Source organism: Brassica rapa, chromosome A07, assembly GCF_000309985.2.
Source record: "Brassica rapa cultivar Chiifu-401-42 chromosome A07, CAAS_Brap_v3.01, whole genome shotgun sequence".
Lineage (NCBI taxonomy): Eukaryota > Viridiplantae > Streptophyta > Magnoliopsida > Brassicales > Brassicaceae > Brassica > Brassica rapa.
Window position 1 is genome coordinate 8,936,898 of NC_024801.2, and position 20,362 is coordinate 8,957,259.

Here is a 20,362-nt window from a genome sequence, read left to right on the forward strand (position 1 = left end):
ATGAGAAAGAGTTTTCCACGTGTCTTGTAATGAGCGGGAGACTTTAAGCTCGCCGGAAAAGCCACCTCCGTCCCAACGCCGAATGATGATTTCCGAAATCAAATAAACTCCCAAGATTCCACTTGATAGCTCCTTCCTCCCGTACTCTCTTGAATCCAAAAGACTCATCGCCAAATTGTTAAGGTTGATAATCACAGCGAGATCTTCATAGATTTGGGACAGATTGTTGACAGAACGCTTTCCTATAATGGAAGCTCCATCTTTTCTAAATCCGCCATAATCAAACGAAGTTAACCCGAAAAGCTTGATTAATTTTATCCATCCAGGATACTTTGCAACACATATACATAGCGGCAAAGGTTGATTCTTTTTTGGATAAACAACCAAGAATAACCCCAACGCAGAGAGATAGACTTTTTGATTCATAGAAGATAAATGATTTCTGATTTCTCAGAACTCATAGATGAAGAACAGAGGAGGAGAAACAAAGACTTAAAACTTAAAAAAACACTACAAAAGTCGCCTTGCGAAAAGTCAATCCGTTACCGGAAGTTTATTTCGATTCAAGGATCGATAATATGATACAAAAACAACAAAAAACAAAAAGTTAAGAACAGAGGTGGCGACCGGTGTCGAGCGCCCCGGCCACCGAAACGATTTTCACACTCCATGTGAAATTCTCCTAATTTTGATACTCTTACTAGTTTTTGTATATTTAATTTTTGTGGGACTTCTTTGTTTTCACTTTTCAACACGATGATTACTGGCGTGAACTAGAGATGACATAGTTAATGACCACCCTATACACTAACAATGCTTAAGAAAATAAAACAATATATAGTTGACCAATTATGTTACACATGTTGGTTGCTTTCTTCCGCAAATAAGATAAAGATCAGATCTATTAATCTTTAATCCAAATGATTTTCTTGTTTGAATATTATTTTATTCATGAGAAATCTGAAGCACCAATAAGCTCACTAGTTACGATCCATATGAACATTAATGGATATTGACTATTTAAGTGAATCATTTTAATTCTTGTTTCATTTTAATATTTGCTACGGTCATTATAATTATTAATTTTGCGTTTTAGATTAATTATTATTTTTTAAATTTTTTATTGTTATATAGTTAGAGTTATGATGATGAACTGTATGCATTGTTCTCCACTTATGAAGGACTAAACTGTAACGCTTTGACCACTCATAGCTAATGGCCCACTTACGCCCGATCTCTCGGCCTGTGGGCATATTCCGTTCTAACGGTCGGTCCGTTAATTTTTTCAAAGGCTCGAAATCACCATATGACATTTGCCCTTGTTTTGGCCTCACTCATACGATATCGCGAATCACTTCTCGATAGGTCACTCATCCTTTCACTACTCCAGTCCAAGCACGCTTAACTCTGGAGTTCTAAACGGATGTGTGACATAAAAGGTAAGTCAACTTTGGTGACATAGATAGCCAAATCAATTCTCTTAAGTCTTTTCCCATATATCACAACTCAGGATGTTACAATTCACCCCCTCTCAAAGAACACAACGTCCTCGTTGCGTCCCACGACAGGTTTCAAGACGCCTTCCAAAACAGAACTGAAATGGCTAACCAGCTCTGATACCACTTGTAACGTCCCGACCGCCCACGGCTAATGGGCCATCCACACCCGCTCACTTGGCCCTTGGGCCCCATCATGTTCAAATGGTCGGTCTGTTAGTTTTTTCAAAGGCTTGAAATCATTGTTTACTGACCTTGCAATCACCACATGATCTTTCCTCGTGTTTTGGCCTCTCTCACACGGTATCGCGAATCACTTCGCGATAGGTCACCCATCCTTTCACTACTCCAGCCCAAGCACGCTTAACTCTGGAGTTCTAAAGAGATGTGTGACGGAAAAGGTAAGTCAACTTTGGTGACATAGCTAGCCAAATCAATTCTCTTAAGCCTTTTCTCATATATCACAACTCAGGATGTTACATAAACTGTGTTAGTAATGTGATTGATATAGTTTGTGGTGTTGCTTGCTGTGTCACTGAGTACCTTTTGTTTCTGGATATTTTTTTTCCAGTTTAGTTGTGTAAGTTGTGTGTATTAAGTAATAACTTTTATTATCCTTATTATGTTTGTTATATGTTTTTTTTTATTTCTAAACTTATTGCTTTTACCGGACTTTTAAAATAAATACATGAAGACTTGTAGAAATAACTATAAAATGAGTGATAATTCTGAGTATTTGGGCTTTAATGGTTTTAAACGAATATATGTATTTCTCATAAGAAGATAAGAGCATTGGCCTGTTGATGTTGGACATGTAAGCTATTTTCATAAGACAAGAGGAGTGAGCAGGTGGAGATCTTGTTGCCGCCTTTGTGTCTGTCAGGATTGTCTCTTGTATCTCCTAGTGTGATTGTGTTTGTTTCTCTTTTCTTTGATGGGTAATATGTAAGCAAAAATTATTGTTATTTGTATTTATCAGAGTTCGTAACTTACTCTGTTTTTTTCTTTAGGTAATTCACTGATCTTGGTTGTCATCTTCGTTTTCTTCGTAAGCATCTGTGAAAGTAAGTTTGTAAATTGTTAAATAGTTGGCCGTGTAGTTTGTATTTGTTCAGCTGACTCGATGTATGTGTCGTTGAGTTTTAGTTGAGGTGATTGGTTTGGTATATTTGTTTTGAAGTTTATTTGTAAGATTAGACAAAAAAAAAGAGGTGATCATTAATGATTCGCCTTTTTTGGAATTCTAGTTTTTGGTGTTTTGATTGTTTAGGTTGTTGTGGTTTCTTTTAAGGTGTAAAATTAATTTGATAAGTAAGAGAAATAAATAGACGACTACATATCTTGAGTAGGAAATATTTTTTATTATTGATGTTAGCACAATATAGACAGTAATATAAGAAAATTGTGTGTTGATTGTTTCTTACGGATCAATGAGGAGATGGATAACAACTCGAGTTGTTTCTTTGGTGAGGTCAAAGCCCTGGACATAACGGATTTTCCCAACTGCATTTGCGATTTTAAATATCAGTTATGATATCGAAACATAATATAAACCCAAATGCAATATGATAATATACCTGAGAGTTCTAGGTTTGTGTTCGCAGTCACTTGGAGATTGTCCAACAGTCTAATCATGACTAGAGATTGATCTCAGGAGCACCCGTGATGATTTCATCAATAATGGTGTGAGATGAAACGAATGACGAATGGATGATCAATTATCTTGTACATGCTTGAGCACCTAGCAACCTCAAAACGATCGACTTTCACAATGGAACCGGCTTTCAAAGATAACATGTAATTCTTAGCACGTCCAGCGTGAATAAACCCATGAATCACAGAATCTGCAAATAATATTATTCAACAAAGAATCATGAAATTAATTTAAAACAATGATGTTAAATAAGTGTGATAGATCAAAAATTAACTTACCTTTTCATCAAGGAAGAGAACCATGATTCCCATAAACTCTCTATCTTTCTTGAAGTTCAGGAAATCCTAGAAGTGGAGGAGGCCAGAGGCTATGCTCTGACTACTACGACCAAGATGGACTCGAAGGTTGAGTGACAGACGCCGGTCTGAGGAACTGGAGAGACAGAGAGAGACATTTTCTAGAAAATGGTTAAAGTTAAGAGGAATCAATGAGTTTTGTGGAGATGAAGATTGGGTTCATCAAAGATGAGAATCATATATATAGGGTTTACAGAAGGGCTATAAATCATGAACATTTATGATCAAGCGATTTACGATGGGGAGATGAAGAGTTCACCGGTGAAAAAATAGATTACGAACAAACACACGGCACAACTCTGTAATCCAGACTTGTCTGAGACAATGATGAAAAGAACCCTAACTCATGTTAAACAACGACAATTTATAATATGAGAAAACTATAATTGTTGCAAACTTAAGCTTTTTTTCATATAATGTGACGAATCCCATTTGAAAATAAAATCTATAATATACTTGTAGGCCCGGCCCTCAGAGGAAGCCGAAGAAGCAAGGGTTTCCGACCTTCATAAATATATATTATTTTCGGCCATCAATGTACAAAGTATCATCTAGTTTAGTGGTATAAATGTTGGTGTTCATATCTCAATAACCCGGGTTCGAGCCATGAGCTTGACACTTCTTTCATAGTTTTTAAAAGTGGAGCCCACAAAACACTGACGTGGCGCACTGAGGAGTGAGCAAAGTGAGCAAATTGCCTCATTATAATGTAGATTTATGGAAAGCATTCTTACTGTTTAAATGAACAACTGTAACGGTTTGTGATAATAACCATTATTGATATACCGTTACAATATTTGATGATAAATCATTATAACTGTTAGTGAATAAAGCAGTTGATAATGAACCATTGTGATTATTGGTTAATCATTATAATTATTGGTGTTAATATATGTAATTCTTGGTTAACTGTTGCATCTGTTGGTGCTAACCATTGTAAATGTTGGTGCTAATCAATGTAACCTTTAGTACTTTATATAAGAAGTTGTGGGCATTGGTAAATCATAACTTGAACAAGAAAAATCAGAAACTAATTGTTAGATATGTGTTTATATGAAGAAACACATATAAACACCCTGTTTGTTATTCTTGTATCTTAGCCTAAAACAAAAATGAGACTTCGATTGTCTTATCCAATAAGGGATTTCGTGTAACCAAATGCATGAAATAGGATAAAAATACTCATTAAAGAAAGTGTCATTGTGCGCGATTCAATCATTATCTAAATTTATATTTCACACACATTTGGATTACCAACCCAATAACCAATAATCTTAAAGAGTATTTTGTTGTGAACTATGACTTATGTATTTGTGCGAGAAATAACATCAAAGTTTCAAAAGTTGGAAATGCTTGAACGAGTAAACTTTCGAAGATAGTAAAGAAGATGAAACAAAGAAAAAAGTTAAATGAAAGAAAGACGATTATCCATTATGGCTATATTCTCAAAGGTATGTTAGTTTCATTTAAATAATATTGCCAATCATGGTCGACACGACATCACCCAAGGGATGTGAACGGTTCATCACTCAAGGGGTGCGAACGGGCGTCACCCAAAAGTTGTGAATGGGTCGTCACCCAAGGGATGCAAACGTGTCGTGAACGAAAAGGTGCGAATGTGTCATGAACGAAAGAGTGCGAATGTGTCGTGAATGAAAAATGCAAATGGATCATTACCAAAGAGGTATGAATGGGTCATGGCCGAAGAGGTGCGAACAGATCGTGGCCGAAAAGGTCTGAACAGATCGTGACCAAAAGGGTGCGAAGGTGTTGTGACCGAATGGATGCAAACGCCTCGTGACTGAAGAGGTGTGAATGGATCATGACCAAGGATATGTGCACGTGTTGTCGGTGCGAATCTACCATCACCAAAAGGGTGTGTACATATCATCACCGAAAAAGTATGAATATAACGTTACCGAAAGAGTGTGAACGTAATGTTACCCGAAGATTGCAAATGTAATGTTACTGAAAGGGTGCAAACATAATGTCACCAGAATATTGTGACTTGCATCATGAAGGATGTTGATCCTAAATGGATGCAAGTGCTTTGCAGTCAAGCATGAGCCTTAATGAATGGAAAAAATTGTTCATGGACGGTGCTATGGACCATGATCCATGGATATAGATCGATGGCTAAGAAAATTTTTTATATGAAGCTACCTAAAGGTCTTGTTGTGTCTTGTAAAAATATAAAGTGTATATGTTTATTTGTATGGGCTAAAGAAAACCCTTTAGAAGTAACATCGAATGTTTGATGAGATTATTTTATCATGTGGTTTAGTTAAACTAATAGGATAAGTGTAGATATAGAAAATTGATGAGTCTGGTAAATAAATAATCATTTGCTTATATGTTGATGACATATTAATTTTTGACACTGACCTTAGACGGTAGAGATTAACAAAGCATTATTGTAAAAAAAAACATTATTGTCATCAAGTTTTTGCAATGAAAAACATGTGGGCGGTGAATGTGATTCTTAAAGTTTGAATCACACATGCAAATAAAGAACTATATTTGATGCAATTTTATTACTGTTAGAAGGTTCTTAAGAAGTTTAATTGTGAGATTATTCTTCAATGAGCACTCCCATGGATGTGAGTGTGAAGCTTGCCTTATACATGACAAGCAATAACACAACTCGAATATTTACAAGTGATGATTGCTCAATGCATGTCATGATGAGCACTATGCCAAATATAGCTTATGATATAAAAATCTTGAGTGGATACACTAGTAATCGTAGTACTCAACAATGACATATCTTAACCAGATACATAAATTTGTTTAGGTTGTCACTTTAATTCTTATTAAATTCATTTTAGCCAGAGAGGCGATCATTTAATCATCACAATCCTTGTGGAATTCCATACAGAAAATATCCAAATTGACAAATTGCGTTAATACCTCTTTTCCAGATGTTAAAGATGAAACCATGTGATAATATTCTAATCTATCTCCACAAATAAATAATATCATATTGGTGTAAACAAAAATTCAATAAAGTCAACCAATCACTCCTTAACCAATAATTTCTTTCCATAAACTCTCAATGTCAATAAGAGACCTGAGAAACTAAAGACTTTACTAAAGTTCATATAATTACAGTTTTGGAATTCAAATAACAAACAGAGAAAATCACGTAATATCATCCAAATTCCAACACAATAGAATGAAATATTATCAATCGTTTGATCTCTTTCTCTTCCTTGACTTAGCCTTCATCATGGGATACACAAAGTTGTTAACGAGGTGTGTTGGTTCATAAAGTGCAATTTTGTTTCCTTGCTCTCGGTCTTTAATACCAAATGTTGGTTAGATTCTCTCATTCTCATAATTGAAAGACACCATGATATAAACTCCATCATGAATATGTTTACTACTACTAGAGTCGCACCAGAAAATAAAATCTTCATTTATCATAAATGCATCCACAATAAAAACTGCGTGAAAACCACAGTACTTAGTATTGTTGCTCGTGGGTCCGCGATAGATGTCTCCCTACGATGAAACAAACACTTTAAAACAAAACAATAAAATCTTTGAAATACAAAATTTCTTTCAAGCCTCTTTACTTTTTTGATATCCCAATATTCTTGAAATACATGTAACAATGCTCCTATTGGTTGCATTTGAAGTATGTTTAAAGCAGCTTTAAAATCCCCACCAACAAAGGTATAGTCCTCTATCCTAATGGTATCCCCTTTATTACCAGAGCTGCCTTCTACGCAATCAAATCTCTCGTTATTTCTTCATTGTTTTTTTATGACCGTATTTTTTATATATTGAAGAGCAGATTCCACTCGAAGCACATGACACTTGTGCCTTCTTTGTTGTATTGTATGAAGCAACCGGTCTCCATGACTTGCATAAAATCCTAGTTCTTTGACACTTAAGCTAACAAACGTATCATCTGAGTTACACAAAATTTCCACATATTTTGGATTTATGAATCTAGGTAACCTGAAATGACCAAACAAGATAGACACACCAATCATTAAATGATCCAAATAGTCATGAACCAAATGTGAAACTCAAATTTTATATTACGAGAAGCAACAATACATAAAAACACCAAATTTAAAGTCATTGAATATAACGTGAAACAAAGTAGTTAACTAATCAAAACAGAATACTCAAATCCAAAAACATGGACTTAGATTTCTTACTTTCCATTCTCATTTACATTTCTTGAATATTTCTTTGATTCTATTTTGACTTAAATTTCTCACTTTTTCCATGTTAGTGACAAATTATTTTTAATTACATTCTTTGAATATGATTATTTCCTTTGTTTATATCACTATTGATTTAGATTTCTTGCTTTCCATGTTTGTAACAAATCATTTTAGTAGTATAATTGACATAAACAATTTTCTTTTAGATATTTTCATGTTTAGTGAGTTTAAATATATTGTTTTGACTCCCTTTCATTTTCATTATGATATGGACTTGGTGATTGTGGTTTTGCTTCCAACATTCCAAACCATGGCGAGATGTTTTCATGGTACAAGTTGAGCAAACGTGTTGGAGGTCGCTACATGTACATGAGTCTGAAGAACTCTTACCGAGGAAGTTGATATTCTTAAAGGGTAAATTTTTTTTACCGAGAAAGTGAAGAAAAGGATAAGAAAGTGAAGCTAGTGATCGTGAGAGAAATGAAATAAAATTGTCTTGTAATGTTGGAGAAACCTATAAAACTCTTTATTAATTACGTTTTGTAGACATTTAGGCTTTTGTTTCAATTTGGGTTGTAGTTGATACAAAAGAACCACTTGGTTTGAGGCAAGTGCAACTCTAACTTTATAGCCACAACCACCAGATATAAATTTTTATAGAACATTTGGTGGTGGATGCTTTTTTGGACTTCTACATTGCAATATAGTGGTTGTGGATGAGTTTAAAAAAACATGTTTAACAAATCCAACTTATGGATACAAAACCAAAGAAGACGAAGAGTCTTCTCTGCATTCGAAACTAGAAGAACTTGGTTGGAAAATGAAAAGTATGTTACGCCATTTTACCACCAGAATTTTGGATTAGATTACAAGGACTCGATCTCCATGTTTGAGGAACTTCAGGTATGATCAAACTTATCAATATAACTAAACGAGATAGCAACACTACAAAAAAATTTCTATTTTTAAAAATTTCATATATACCTCAAGCTCATAATGCAATTGATAATTCATTAATTAGAAATGCAAAACCAAAATCTTATTTATGCTGGTTGTTTTATCCGGATCTGGCTTCTGAGATCATATCTTATTTGAATGATAAAATTCCATAAAAGTTGTTTTGAAGTGCGATAAGTTTAGCTTCATCTCATCTTTATGTCTCTCCATGAATATAGTCTGGTTTAGATTTGGATATTTTTAACTACAATAATAGAATCTAACTAAAATGAGAATTATCAAACTGAAGTGATAATCATAAATATTTATATATCTAGAAATATTAGATATATTTAGTTTTGAAATAATCAAACATCTAAAGTAAAATTTATACATGAAATGTCTTTATCCAAAAATATCTACAATTACTCAAAAAATGAATTGCTAAAATGAATTAACTAAAATTACTAAAATGTATTCATTTAAAATATCTAAACTTATCTGAAATGGTTGGTATTTTTATTGAACTACAAAAATATGAATCAAACTAGAACCAAGGTCAACTCTAATTTTTTTGGATATTAGCGAACTTACAATTTTACAACCTGAATCAAAGACAAAAAAAACTGAAATGGATCAAAATTTTGTAGATATTCAAATGGTTCTTATATCTTGTATCATATATACCCAAAATCAGAAAAAATTTATCCAAACAGAATATCCAAACGCCTATGCCCAATTTAGTAAGATGTGAGCACAAGACTACTTGGCAACAATCTTACTCCAAACTAGTCTCTATCAGATGTGAGTGATGAATGAAAATCCAACCTTCATGCCTATGTACACAGCTGTAGTTTTGGCAAGCATCCTCATATCAATTAAATATAAATAATGAGTCAAACAAGCTTACAAAATCATCTTAATCATAGATTAATACATAATACAATATGATTTCTAGAGGTAAAACATTTTTGGAACTCTTTGAGTTTAAGTGTTGCTTCTTAGTTAGCTGCTCATATAACCATCTGCATCATCAAGACCCACCCAACTCATGCAAGCAAATAGAAATTCCCTAAAGTCCACTTTCCCTTTTCTTCCCTAATCCATTTCTTCTGCACCACACAAACCAAAAACAAAATCCAATGAATAATCAATCAAATCCATTTCATCTTAATAAACACATAGACAAGAGATTGTTACATACCGAATCTCATGTAGGTGACATGTTTAGGAGATCTCTCTAGCGGATAGTCTTCATTATTCAATGTCTTTATCACATCAGCCTTGTTTAATCTCCATATGATGAACTAGCGTTATGTTCTGTTATGTTCTATGATTTGCCTTCAGAGCCGTCCCTGAGTTTGGAGTGGCTTAAAGTACAATTACAAATATAAGGCATTTTATATAGATACGAATGATAAATAGTAACACTAAACACTATGCAAGTGCTAAATATATTAAAAAAAATGCTTGACATCACTGAATATCGTTAAAATAGAATGTATGTTGGATAATGACAACTACAATTAATTGGTTTATTGATTATCAGAAAATGAGGGCCTACCTCAAGTCATGGACTTGTTGAGCTCAGGACACTAAGATGTGTCATTCGAGAATGAGAGAGGAAAATAAGTGTGTTTTTGTCATCAACGTTGTTGCTATTACCATACTTATCGTAGTCAGACAAAACAATATAAACTTCACAACATACAAATACTACGTTACAACTACAACCATTGATATACATTCTTCAATCTTCAATCTTCAATCTTCAACCTTCAATCTCTCTCCGGTGTCACTCCCGTCACTCTTCTTGAGCTCAGATTTCCAGCGTACGACCATGCTTTCTCTGATTCACCCAATACCCCCTTTTCTCTAGTGCCGCTCCTATACAGCAGCGGTGCCCTCCTCGGGCTCCTCGATGCTATACTTAGAGAAGGCGTTGCAAATGGGGAACCGTATGGAGAGCATTGCGCAGAGAAAGGTTTCTGAGCAGCAGGCCGACCGTTGAGTCCACCGATGCTGAATAGGGCAGGCGACTCTGTGACAGAGACGGATCTTCTAATGGCATCATCTACATACAGCACATCGTCTATTCTGGCAGTGACGTTGAACGCCATGCTCTCCAACACCCTCGAGTAACTCTCAAGAACGCCATGCCCTACATCCTGCAAAATCACACAAAACTCTAAAATCAGGTAACTATTTTATAATCTACAAGCAAAATTACACTAGTGTAGTTTATTCTACCCTGTTGTACTGGATCTTGTTCATGTCCAGCGTCGTCTGGGGAAGACCAGGGAAACGGATCCTCAGGCTCTGCAAGAGTGTCTCAGCTCTCTGCGCAAGGAACTCATTTCTCTCAGAGTCGTTGACAAGTCCTTTGACCTTGCCACTCCATGAAGATAGCTTTAGCTTCCCCTGATTCTTATGCTTTCTACCCTTCTTCTTCTGCCTCCAAACGTGCACGGCAGCCTCAATCCTGTTGGCGATTTCAAGAGTCTGATGTTCAGATGAGAGATCAATACAGTCCAGGAGACATTCAGGTGAGAACTTGTTTGCAGTTAAGTACTGGTGGATTATCTCTCCAAGACACTCCTTCCCGCTCTGCACCAAGTTTAACAGATATTAAAAATCAAGACCTCAATAAGCCAACGGAGAGAAGCTGCATGCATATATATACCTTGGGCAATGTCTCCAAATAAGGGTCAGGTATCTCCATTTCGGCGAGCACACCGGCGTTAATAGCCAATGCAGCCTTGAGTATCTGGTTAGCAAAGTCCCGACACTGCTGGAGTTTCTTCCTCGTCTCTTCCGACAAACCATTAGGTGGAACCTTAGGGCAAGGCAGCCACCACTTCTCCTCCTGCCTAAAGGAAGGACGACCACAGCCGCCGCCACGGGAAGCTGGAGAGTCGAAGGACTCCTTTTCACAATCTCCAAGACCAATCCCACGATCAGTATACCAGAACTCAGTGTCTGAAAAACCGTCGAGCATATCAATCAACATTGCATCGAGCTTCTTGAGAGCAGGAAGGTTGGCGTAGAGATCAGAACGAGGGCGAGTCTCCATGATCTCGTAAGTCCCACCTCCTCCAGGGAACTGCTGCGTAGAAGGAATGAGCTCAACAATGGAATCACATACACAGAGTAACCATTCAAGCTCTCTACGCCACATTGCCTTCTTCTGTGGAGCAAGAGGCTCAAGTCTCCATAGCTCACCAAACACAGTCGCTGTAATCAATTAAACTAGTTGAATGAATACATAAGAATAGTATCTTTAAAAACATAAAGAATGGTTCTATATGTTACCAGAGAGATTGGTAATGGCGTTGGAGATTGCAAGAGCTGTACAAACACCTTTACCCCCTCCAGACATGTCTTCTCCGAGAAGCAGCTTAGCAAATCTCTCCTTCATCATCTCAATTTCTAATTCCAAATAAGGAAACCCTAATTTACTTTATCCTAATTTAGCAATAATACATTTTTTTTTCACTTACCAGATAAGTCGCTGCCTTGTTTCTCTGACTTGTCATCCCAGACAACGTCTTTGCCGCCGATGACCGGAAGCATGACAGGCGCCGGGAAGTAAAACCTACGGGGGCTAGAGGCTTCTCCGAAGAAGCTGCTTGAACTCTCCGACTGGCAGCTAACGTCGGCGCTGGGGCTGTAGCTTCCGCATCTCTCGGAAGAGCACTCTTCGTCTTCCTCCGAAGATAGACTTGCCATTTTTCTCGGATCAAGAAATTAGCGACAGCATTTACTGGGGGAGAGAGAGAGACAGATAAGGAAGTGGATCTAGTTTTGCAATTGTGAAGAGATAAGTGGACTGAGAGTAAAGCTACCTACTCGACGAGGATGACGAGGAGTCACTACTTTTCTGCCGTTTTTTCTTTTCATACTAGCAATGCATGCCGTTCTCCTGTTTATTTTAATCTTTTTTCTTCCTCTTTTGTTTGGAAGTGGTCGGTCGGTGACTTGCTATGCGGGATCCCCTTGCTATGCTTGTAATAGCTGTTAAGAATATTTTTCTTTAGAAAAAGAACTGTTTAAACTTTACATTAAAAATTAGTTTTTTGATGCATACAATGTTTATAATTTACATAAATTATGTTTAGCACTTACATAAGAATTTTTTTTTTTTTTTGCTAAACTGTAAATATCATAAATGATTAAAGATTTTACAATGTAATAATCTAAAGCTCTGTTCCAACCCGACAAAAAAAAAATAAAAACAAGCTGGAACACATTCAAACTCAGGACATCACTATCCTCACAGCCACAATTGCATTAATGACCTGAAACCTTTGCGAAATCTTCTTGCTGAGATGATGTTTCTCATCTCTCTATCGATTGCTTTGAACACAAGAGAAGCCGGTACCCAGACTTTGTTGTGGACAACGTTGTTCCTCTGCTTCCATAAGTGAAACACCACCAATTGACATGCTAGCTTGCGCAGTAGGGTAACCACATAAGAAATTAGCTTTTTGATGCAAGAATTTGAGTGTTTTCAAGTCTTTTATTAGTTTTGTTATTGTTGACTGTCCTCTAAAATTTGTTAATATATCACATGAGTGAGCTACATGACCAACACTAGATGAGTGTATTATACTATGACACATTTTATGAGTTTTGGGTACATGATTGTGGATTGTGGGGGTGTGGGTATCAAGCAACAATATGTTTTCTTTTGACAGTTTGACGAGTTCAGAATTCATCTATTTATCTTTTCCAATAGGCTTACATTCTTTGCTCTCATCTTATAACAACAAGCTACTCTCCATTTCAAAGGTATTTTTGGAAAGAAATGAACAAATAGAAACACAAAATGTTTACAGCTACTAAAGTAAGCTATTTGTCGTTACATTACAACACCGTGAAGATCACCGGAAGCCGTAGGGGAGAAAACGAGGCAACACTTTTAGGGATTTCTTGGTTAAGAGAAAGGGTAAAGGTTTCCAGATATCAATTGAATTAGTCAACACCTTTAACTTGAATGGTTTTCCCATTCGCCATGAAAACGTTGAAATTATTGTGAGGTTGCTAAAAGTATCCAGACATCAACTACAATGAGATCATTATTGATAATTGATGCATGCTACTTGTAGCCAAACAAGAGCTGTAAAAAATATTCATACATCCCTTTGTATTTCTTCCCGATGGGATCTCTCTTTTAACAATAGGTTTTACAGGTCCACATGCATAACTTGTTTGAAAAATTCCATCTAGAGATCTAAATAAAACATTTACTTACTTCTCTCTTCACTGATTTTACCTTATGAGAGTTTCAGTCCAACTTTGATCTATTGGTCCAAATATTAGTATCACTATGTTTTCTTGATGATACATATTTTTGTATGTGGATGATTTTTCCTGTTACATTTATGCCATGTGACACGGCATCACCCGTATTATTGAAATGGTCCCGCGTATTATCCCATCGCCTAACCAGTACGGCCATGTTCGAGGCATCTCGAGACTTCTAGTCGGAATGTTCAATCAGGCGATTGAAGGCATCCATGTACCAGTAGAAGGTTTAGCAGCTACCAAGAACTACAAGGAATGCCCTATTTACCTAAAATGTGAAAAACATCTTAATGCATATAAATGATTGGACGATTAGTAACTTCATGTATAAATTAAAACTGAGTTGAATTATTAATTATAAACTGATTTAACGTGTAGTAAAATAATGTGATAAAGACTAATTTTATATGAAGAGTTTTTTGTTCAAATATAAGTTATCATTTTGCCAAGACAATTTCTCTACTATATAAGTGGTATCATATGTTACTGAAAATAAATTCAAATAAATATTGATTTTTATGTAAGAGTTAAAAATATTATTGAGTAAAAATTAAAAACATTGTGTTATTCAAAAAAATAAATTTAAAATTAAGTTAGCTTACTAAGTAATTTTTGTTGAAAAAAACATAAATATCTAATTACTGAAAACTAACAAGTAAAAAGCAAAATGTGAAATGGAAAATGTGAAATGGAAAAGGATGATTCAACTACTAAATCATTTTTTAACATTAATTTTTAGTTAGCAATTTTACAAGTAACACAACGCAATATTCTAAATCAACCATTATTCATTCTAACTCAATCTTAGACTTATAATTTTCAATATAATTCATGGTTGGTAACATATACAGTATAACTTCTTTAAATTAATATTTTATAAATTAATATACACCAAATTAAGTTTTTGGTTTAATTAGCATATCGATAAATTAATATCTCTATAAATTAATAAAAAAATTATAGTTTTGGTGTAGACCCAAGATTATTAATTTATAGAGGTTTCACTGTATGTTATTGATACGTCATATTTTTTCCCTTAAATCTAACAATAATAACTCACGTTACCAAAACAAAGCTTAAAAATAATTATTAGTCATCATTAACTTTTGTTGCACTCACTAGTTATTAAAATTGATTGATGAAAATAGTCTTCTGAAGAGAATCTACCATTCTTTGAGTTATAGGTCTTTGAGTTATATGTCATGATAATGATTTGAACTATTTATTAAAGACTTACATTTTCATTTATCTCTCTTTAATTCTTTGTTCTTCATTGCACAAAAGTTGCATATATTTTGGATTATTAATGAATCATGGTTAGAGAAATTTGAAAAGACCAAACAAAATGGACAAACCAATCATTAAACGATCCACATAATCATAAACTAAAAGTGAAACTCAAATCTTATAATACGAGAAGCAACAATAAATTAAAACACTAAATTCAAAGTCATTGAGTACAAAGTGAAACAAAGCCGCTGACTAAAAACTAAAACAAATTACTCAAATCCAAAATCATGGACGTATATTTCTCACTTTTCATCCTCATATTACATTTTCTGAATGTTCTTTTGATTCAATTATTGACTTAGATTTCTCAAATCGAAAAGAAAAGCATAGACTTGGATTTCTCACTTTTCACTCTCAATTACATTTCGTTAATGTTTCTTTGATTCAATTATTGAATCAGATTTCTTACTTTCCTTCCATGTTAGTGACAAATTGTTTTAGTCCTATAATTGACATAAACAATTTTATTTTAGATATTTCTCATCTTTAGTATGTGTAATATATTGTTTTGATTTCCCATTTCATTTTCATTATCACAAGTACTTAATGATTGTGGTTTTGCATCCAACAATCCAAACCATGATGAAATGTTTCTATTCTATAAACTGATTAAAAGCGTTGGATATTGCTACATGTACCTAAGTTTGAAGAACTCTTGCGAGGCTAATCATCTATACGTCCAAAAGGAAATACAAATTGAAACCGATCAAAATTTTAACATATCCGGAAAGTACTATGCTTTCTTTATCCAAAATACCAAAAATCAGAAGAATCAATTCAAACAGAATATTCACACACACATGCCCAATCTGGTAAGATGTGAACTCAAGATTAGTTGCAACAATCATATTCCGGACTGGTATCTATCAGATGTGAGTGATGAACAAATGCAACCTTCATGATAGATCTAACATAACATAATCAAGCTCTGATGTCGTATTTGTACAATCTATAGATTGGCAAATGTCTCTTATCAATTAAACATAAATAATAAGTTAAACAAGCTTGCAGAATCATCTTAATCATAGATTGGTACATAAGAAATATGGTTTCTAGTAGTAAATATTTATGAAACTCTTTCGGTTTAAGTGTTGTTTCTTAATTAGCTGGTCATATAACCATCTACGTCATCAAGACCCACCCAACTCATGAAAGCAAATAGAAACTCTCTGAAACCCACTTTCCCTTTTCTTCCCCAATCCATTTCTTCTGCACCACACAAACAAATTAAAAGGAGGATAGACAGAATCCAGTTAGTAATCAATCCGTTCCATCTGAATAAACGCATAGACAAGAGATTGTTACATACCAAATCTCATGTTGGTGACATGTTTAGGAGATCTCTCTAGCGGATAGTCTTCATTATTCAATGTCTTTATAACATCAGCCTTGTTCAACTTCCCTTTGCCATCTTTGTCCAAAAACAAGAACACTTCCACTATCGGATCAAATATAGATTCAACCAACTTCGGACCCAACTCTCTCGATTCCTCCTAAGAAACACAACAACAAGATTTAGTTACTCTCAAACATTTAATCTATCTATCATCACATCTGGTTGATTATTACCTCTCTCGATTCAGACGAAGGTTTAGCTAGAAGATAAATGAGACAAAGAAGAACAATAAACTCATTGAACTGTATCCCTTTGCTTCCATCAACATCACACCATCCATATAAACCTTTCACTTCTTCATCCGACAAACTCATCAGCTTTAGTTCCTCTAGGCACTTCTTCAGCTCCTCCATATCTATTGTCCCGTTTCCATCTTGATCTGCAAATTTCCAGTAAAAAAAAAAAAAGTTAAAATCTCTATGAATCTTGAAAGATTAAAGAAAACGTTACCATAGGACTCAAAAACGTTTCTGATGTTTCTTAATCCCTCTTTCAGCTTTGGAAACATCATGATGATTGAATCCATTGACTTTAAACTCCGGTGTCCCGGATAATACCTCCGGCTCTCCACCATTTTCCGTTCAAGCTTCGCATCCAGCTCAGCATACTTCTTGTTGCTCTCCGAGTTTACACAGCAGCAGAGCATACTTCCTAGGCAGGTTTTGTATTTCAAAAGTATGCGTTAAACCAAATAAAAGTTGATAGAGATTAGAAAAAAACAAGATCTCAGTCATGTTACTTATGGATGAGCGGGACAAGACGTAGCAGATTAAGTAAAGCATAAACAATCATGACGAAAAGCATTACGAATAGTAGCAAAGCTAAAGGCTCAAACCTTGGTGGCACTTTCATCATTTCAATAATTACTTATTCTATCTCTTTTGTTTCTTTATAGTTTCTGCTCTCAACCCCTTTTAATAAAAATAAGGCAAAGGTTTAAGGAATCACTAAAGCTTCAACATCAAATATATACATGACAAGTTTTGTATCAGAATAATACAATCCCCTCCAAAGCAAGTGAAGAAGTCTCTCTCTACCTTAATCAAAATCTTTAACCAATGGTACTACTACTAGGCCACCAAGCTTCTTCATACCCAAGGCCCATATTGTCTCCACGATGTCGGCTTCTTCACCGATGCAGCAGAAACCGAGCTTCCATTGGTGTTGGAAGTCAGAGAGCTTTCTACTGAGCAGTTGGTTGTGATGCTTTTGTGGTCTATTGCTGCTACTGCAAGCTCGGACAGAGATGGCATCATCATCATCTTTGTTGCGTCGAAGAAAGGAACTGTGGTGCTATTGGAGACTTTGATGGCTAGCTCTGATAGCTCTTCCCTAGCTACCTCAAGCCCAGCAAAAGTAGCAGCTTGCTCGTCAAAGGCCTTGCAAGCTTTCTCAAGAATCGATTGCAGGTACTTCCCTTGTTTGCCTCTATCCTAAGCTGGAGCCTGCCCATACTACAAAGGTTATGACCAATTGGTTCATTCTCAAGGGTGGTTTGTTTGGATCTTCTAGTTCAAAAGCTAACCTCCAATAGCTCGTGTAGTCTTCTGTGGACTTCCATCTGAGCGCGTAGAGCTTCAGTGACTTGGTAACCCCTGGTTTGCATACAAATAAAGAGGTTTTGTAACACTGTAATTCGCTGAAACCAAATCAGTAAGATGAACCTGTGTCCTGCTGACTCTCCCAAACACAAGACGCTGCATCATCATCAAGTTCACAGAATTAGTGGACGTTACGAAATATGGACACACAGCTGAAATTCATCAAAACAGGGTTCCACTACCACACTAGATTTTATCTTTGTTTCTTTTTTTTCTTTTCTAAATCGAGTTTTCTTTAACAATCGGCTCTAAAACCATAAGGAGATTACTTCTGGCAACACCAGTGAGGAAACGATAGAGTACATTGGGCATCACACATGATATAACTAATGAGGATCCAAATAGCCAAATGAATAAAAAGTGGAACAAAGAGCTTCACAAACAAAAAGGGTGAACTGGATAGATACGAAATTTCTGTTGAGCAAAACACATACAAAGTTGTTGGGATAACATATGGAACACTTGGGAAGCTAAACTGAAACTTAAACTCCAGTCAACAAAATCTCTTATCAAATCTCGGAGTCTCATAAGCTAAATATCTCTAGTTAGAAACCAACCACACGACTGTGGAATCAGTTTGTTAACCTGAAGATGTGATTTGAGGTGGTAGAGGGTGAGACCTTTCACTCCCATCGTTCTCATGATAGTTTTGGGCGTCGCTTCTGTAAAATATGAACAGACAGGGGTCTCTCCTCCAGTCGAGTAGGATCTTAATTACAGAAAGCAAGAAAAAACAAACTTTGAAATATAATGATACTGACACTGATTATTACATTCTTGATTATAATCCTAAAAAAAAGGAAATAAATTTATAGACTGCAAGTCTTGTAAGATACCGACTCAAGTCTCATTATAGAGTATAGGCGCAGAGAAAAGAGAACACTTTTCATCAAGACAAGATCCAAAAAAGACAGTAACAAAACTAGAAAAAGGTAGTACTCACTATCGGGACCGCCGAGCTGCGTGACGGCGTCAACGAACCTCTCGTGGAGCTCATCCGTCCACCGGAGACGGGGTTTGGGGTCAGTGGTTAAGATTGTGGGGTCCCGGATCCGGGTCAGGGCTCGGGTTCTTTTTCTGACAGCGAAGACGAAGAGACGGGTGGGTGGATGGATTTGGACGTACACCACTCTCTCTATCAATTATCTTTCCGATATATTATAGCCTAGACATGTTTTCATCATAATTATTTGCTCGCAGAGGTACTTTGATTAATTTAGGATAAATATTAGTTATATAAGATTACGTAATTATTTGAAGTGAGATATTTTATGAAATATTTTTTAAATAAATAAGTATTTTTAAAAATAATAACGAAATATGTGTAAAATATATTTTAAAGACTTAATCATTAGAAATGAAAAATATTTATTTTTATTGATTCAAATTTGATACATATTTTTTAGAAAATTGAAATTAATATATATCTATTTTATATGGCATGCATTTTCATTATATATATATATATATTTGTTATCTAAATCTAATCTATTAAAATAGAGTCCTACTTTTTATCTACTTAAAAATGTTGTCATTTAAATTTGGACCTATTCAATTCTTACTAGAAAATATATGACATTCATTACTATTAGATTAACATTACAAAATATATTTCCCCTCTAACAAAAAATATTCTGTCGACTACCCATAATACACTAACATCAAAATACGCTAACATAGTTATATTTGAACCTTCACCTTTATAAGTTCAAGCATGAATAAATTATATTTGAATCTTTCAAAGTTCATTAATACAACTGTGTCTAATCCTTTACGCTATATTATAATTAATACAAACATTTACACAATATGTATACACACATTTCATTTGTTTTTTCCTCTCCTCATTGTCTCATGTTTGAATCTATGAAAGTTGGGTAAGTCCTCATTAGAAATAATCTGATATATAGACATTTGCTACTTCTTCTCCATGACTTCTCTTCGTCATGAATAAAAATAAATATTTTGGTTCCATGCAAAGAGAAATGAAAACAAATGCATAAACATTTATCATTCATGCATATTAGAAAAACTCAGTGTTCTAAAATACGGTTGGTACACCCGTATATACACTGTTCAGTAGTACACTGTAATGTTTTTTGGTAACAGCAGAATAATATGGTTATGGTTTATAAAGTATTTATA

At 35.0% G+C, this 20,362-nt stretch overlaps 3 protein-coding genes across 5 annotated transcripts; all 3 read right to left on the reverse strand.

Annotated features, from left to right (window-relative positions):
- Positions 1-404: 404 nt before the first annotated feature.
- On the reverse strand, positions 405-17,642 carry LOC103828670 (probable calcium-binding protein CML22). 3 transcript variants are annotated; one of them, XM_033274503.1, is made up of 5 exons: positions 17,356-17,374; positions 17,067-17,267; positions 16,790-16,995; positions 16,592-16,713; positions 405-9,889 (listed from the first exon to the last, which is right to left on the reverse strand). In XM_033274503.1, the coding sequence occupies exons 2-5, from the start codon at positions 17,260-17,262 to the stop codon at positions 9,820-9,822; spliced, it is 594 nt and encodes a 197-aa protein (XP_033130394.1). In that variant the 5' UTR covers positions 17,263-17,267; positions 17,356-17,374; the 3' UTR covers positions 405-9,819. The 3 variants fall into 3 exon arrangements, with proteins under 3 accessions (XP_033130394.1, XP_009102544.2, XP_009102545.1); XM_009104296.3 differs by lacking the exon at positions 405-9,889 and adding an exon at positions 16,120-16,429 and having other exon boundaries at positions 16,530-16,713; XM_009104297.3 differs by lacking the exons at positions 405-9,889; positions 17,356-17,374 and adding exons at positions 16,129-16,429; positions 17,452-17,642 and having other exon boundaries at positions 16,530-16,713.
- On the reverse strand, positions 10,242-12,445 carry LOC103828671 (rop guanine nucleotide exchange factor 1). The gene is made up of 5 exons (XM_009104298.3): positions 12,124-12,445; positions 11,936-12,052; positions 11,307-11,857; positions 10,874-11,230; positions 10,242-10,791 (listed from the first exon to the last, which is right to left on the reverse strand). Exons 1-5 carry the CDS (start codon positions 12,350-12,352, stop codon positions 10,402-10,404), a joined length of 1,644 nt encoding a protein of 547 aa, XP_009102546.1. The 5' UTR covers positions 12,353-12,445; the 3' UTR covers positions 10,242-10,401.
- Positions 17,512-19,409, reverse strand: LOC103828672 (protein PHR1-LIKE 2). The gene is given in 6 exon segments (XM_033274504.1): positions 17,512-17,739; positions 17,741-18,037; positions 18,040-18,211; positions 18,281-18,313; positions 18,838-18,926; positions 19,161-19,409. Coding segments are annotated over 6 exon segments (717 nt in total). The 5' UTR covers positions 19,215-19,409; the 3' UTR covers positions 17,512-17,667.
- Positions 19,410-20,362: the final 953 nt, after the last annotated feature.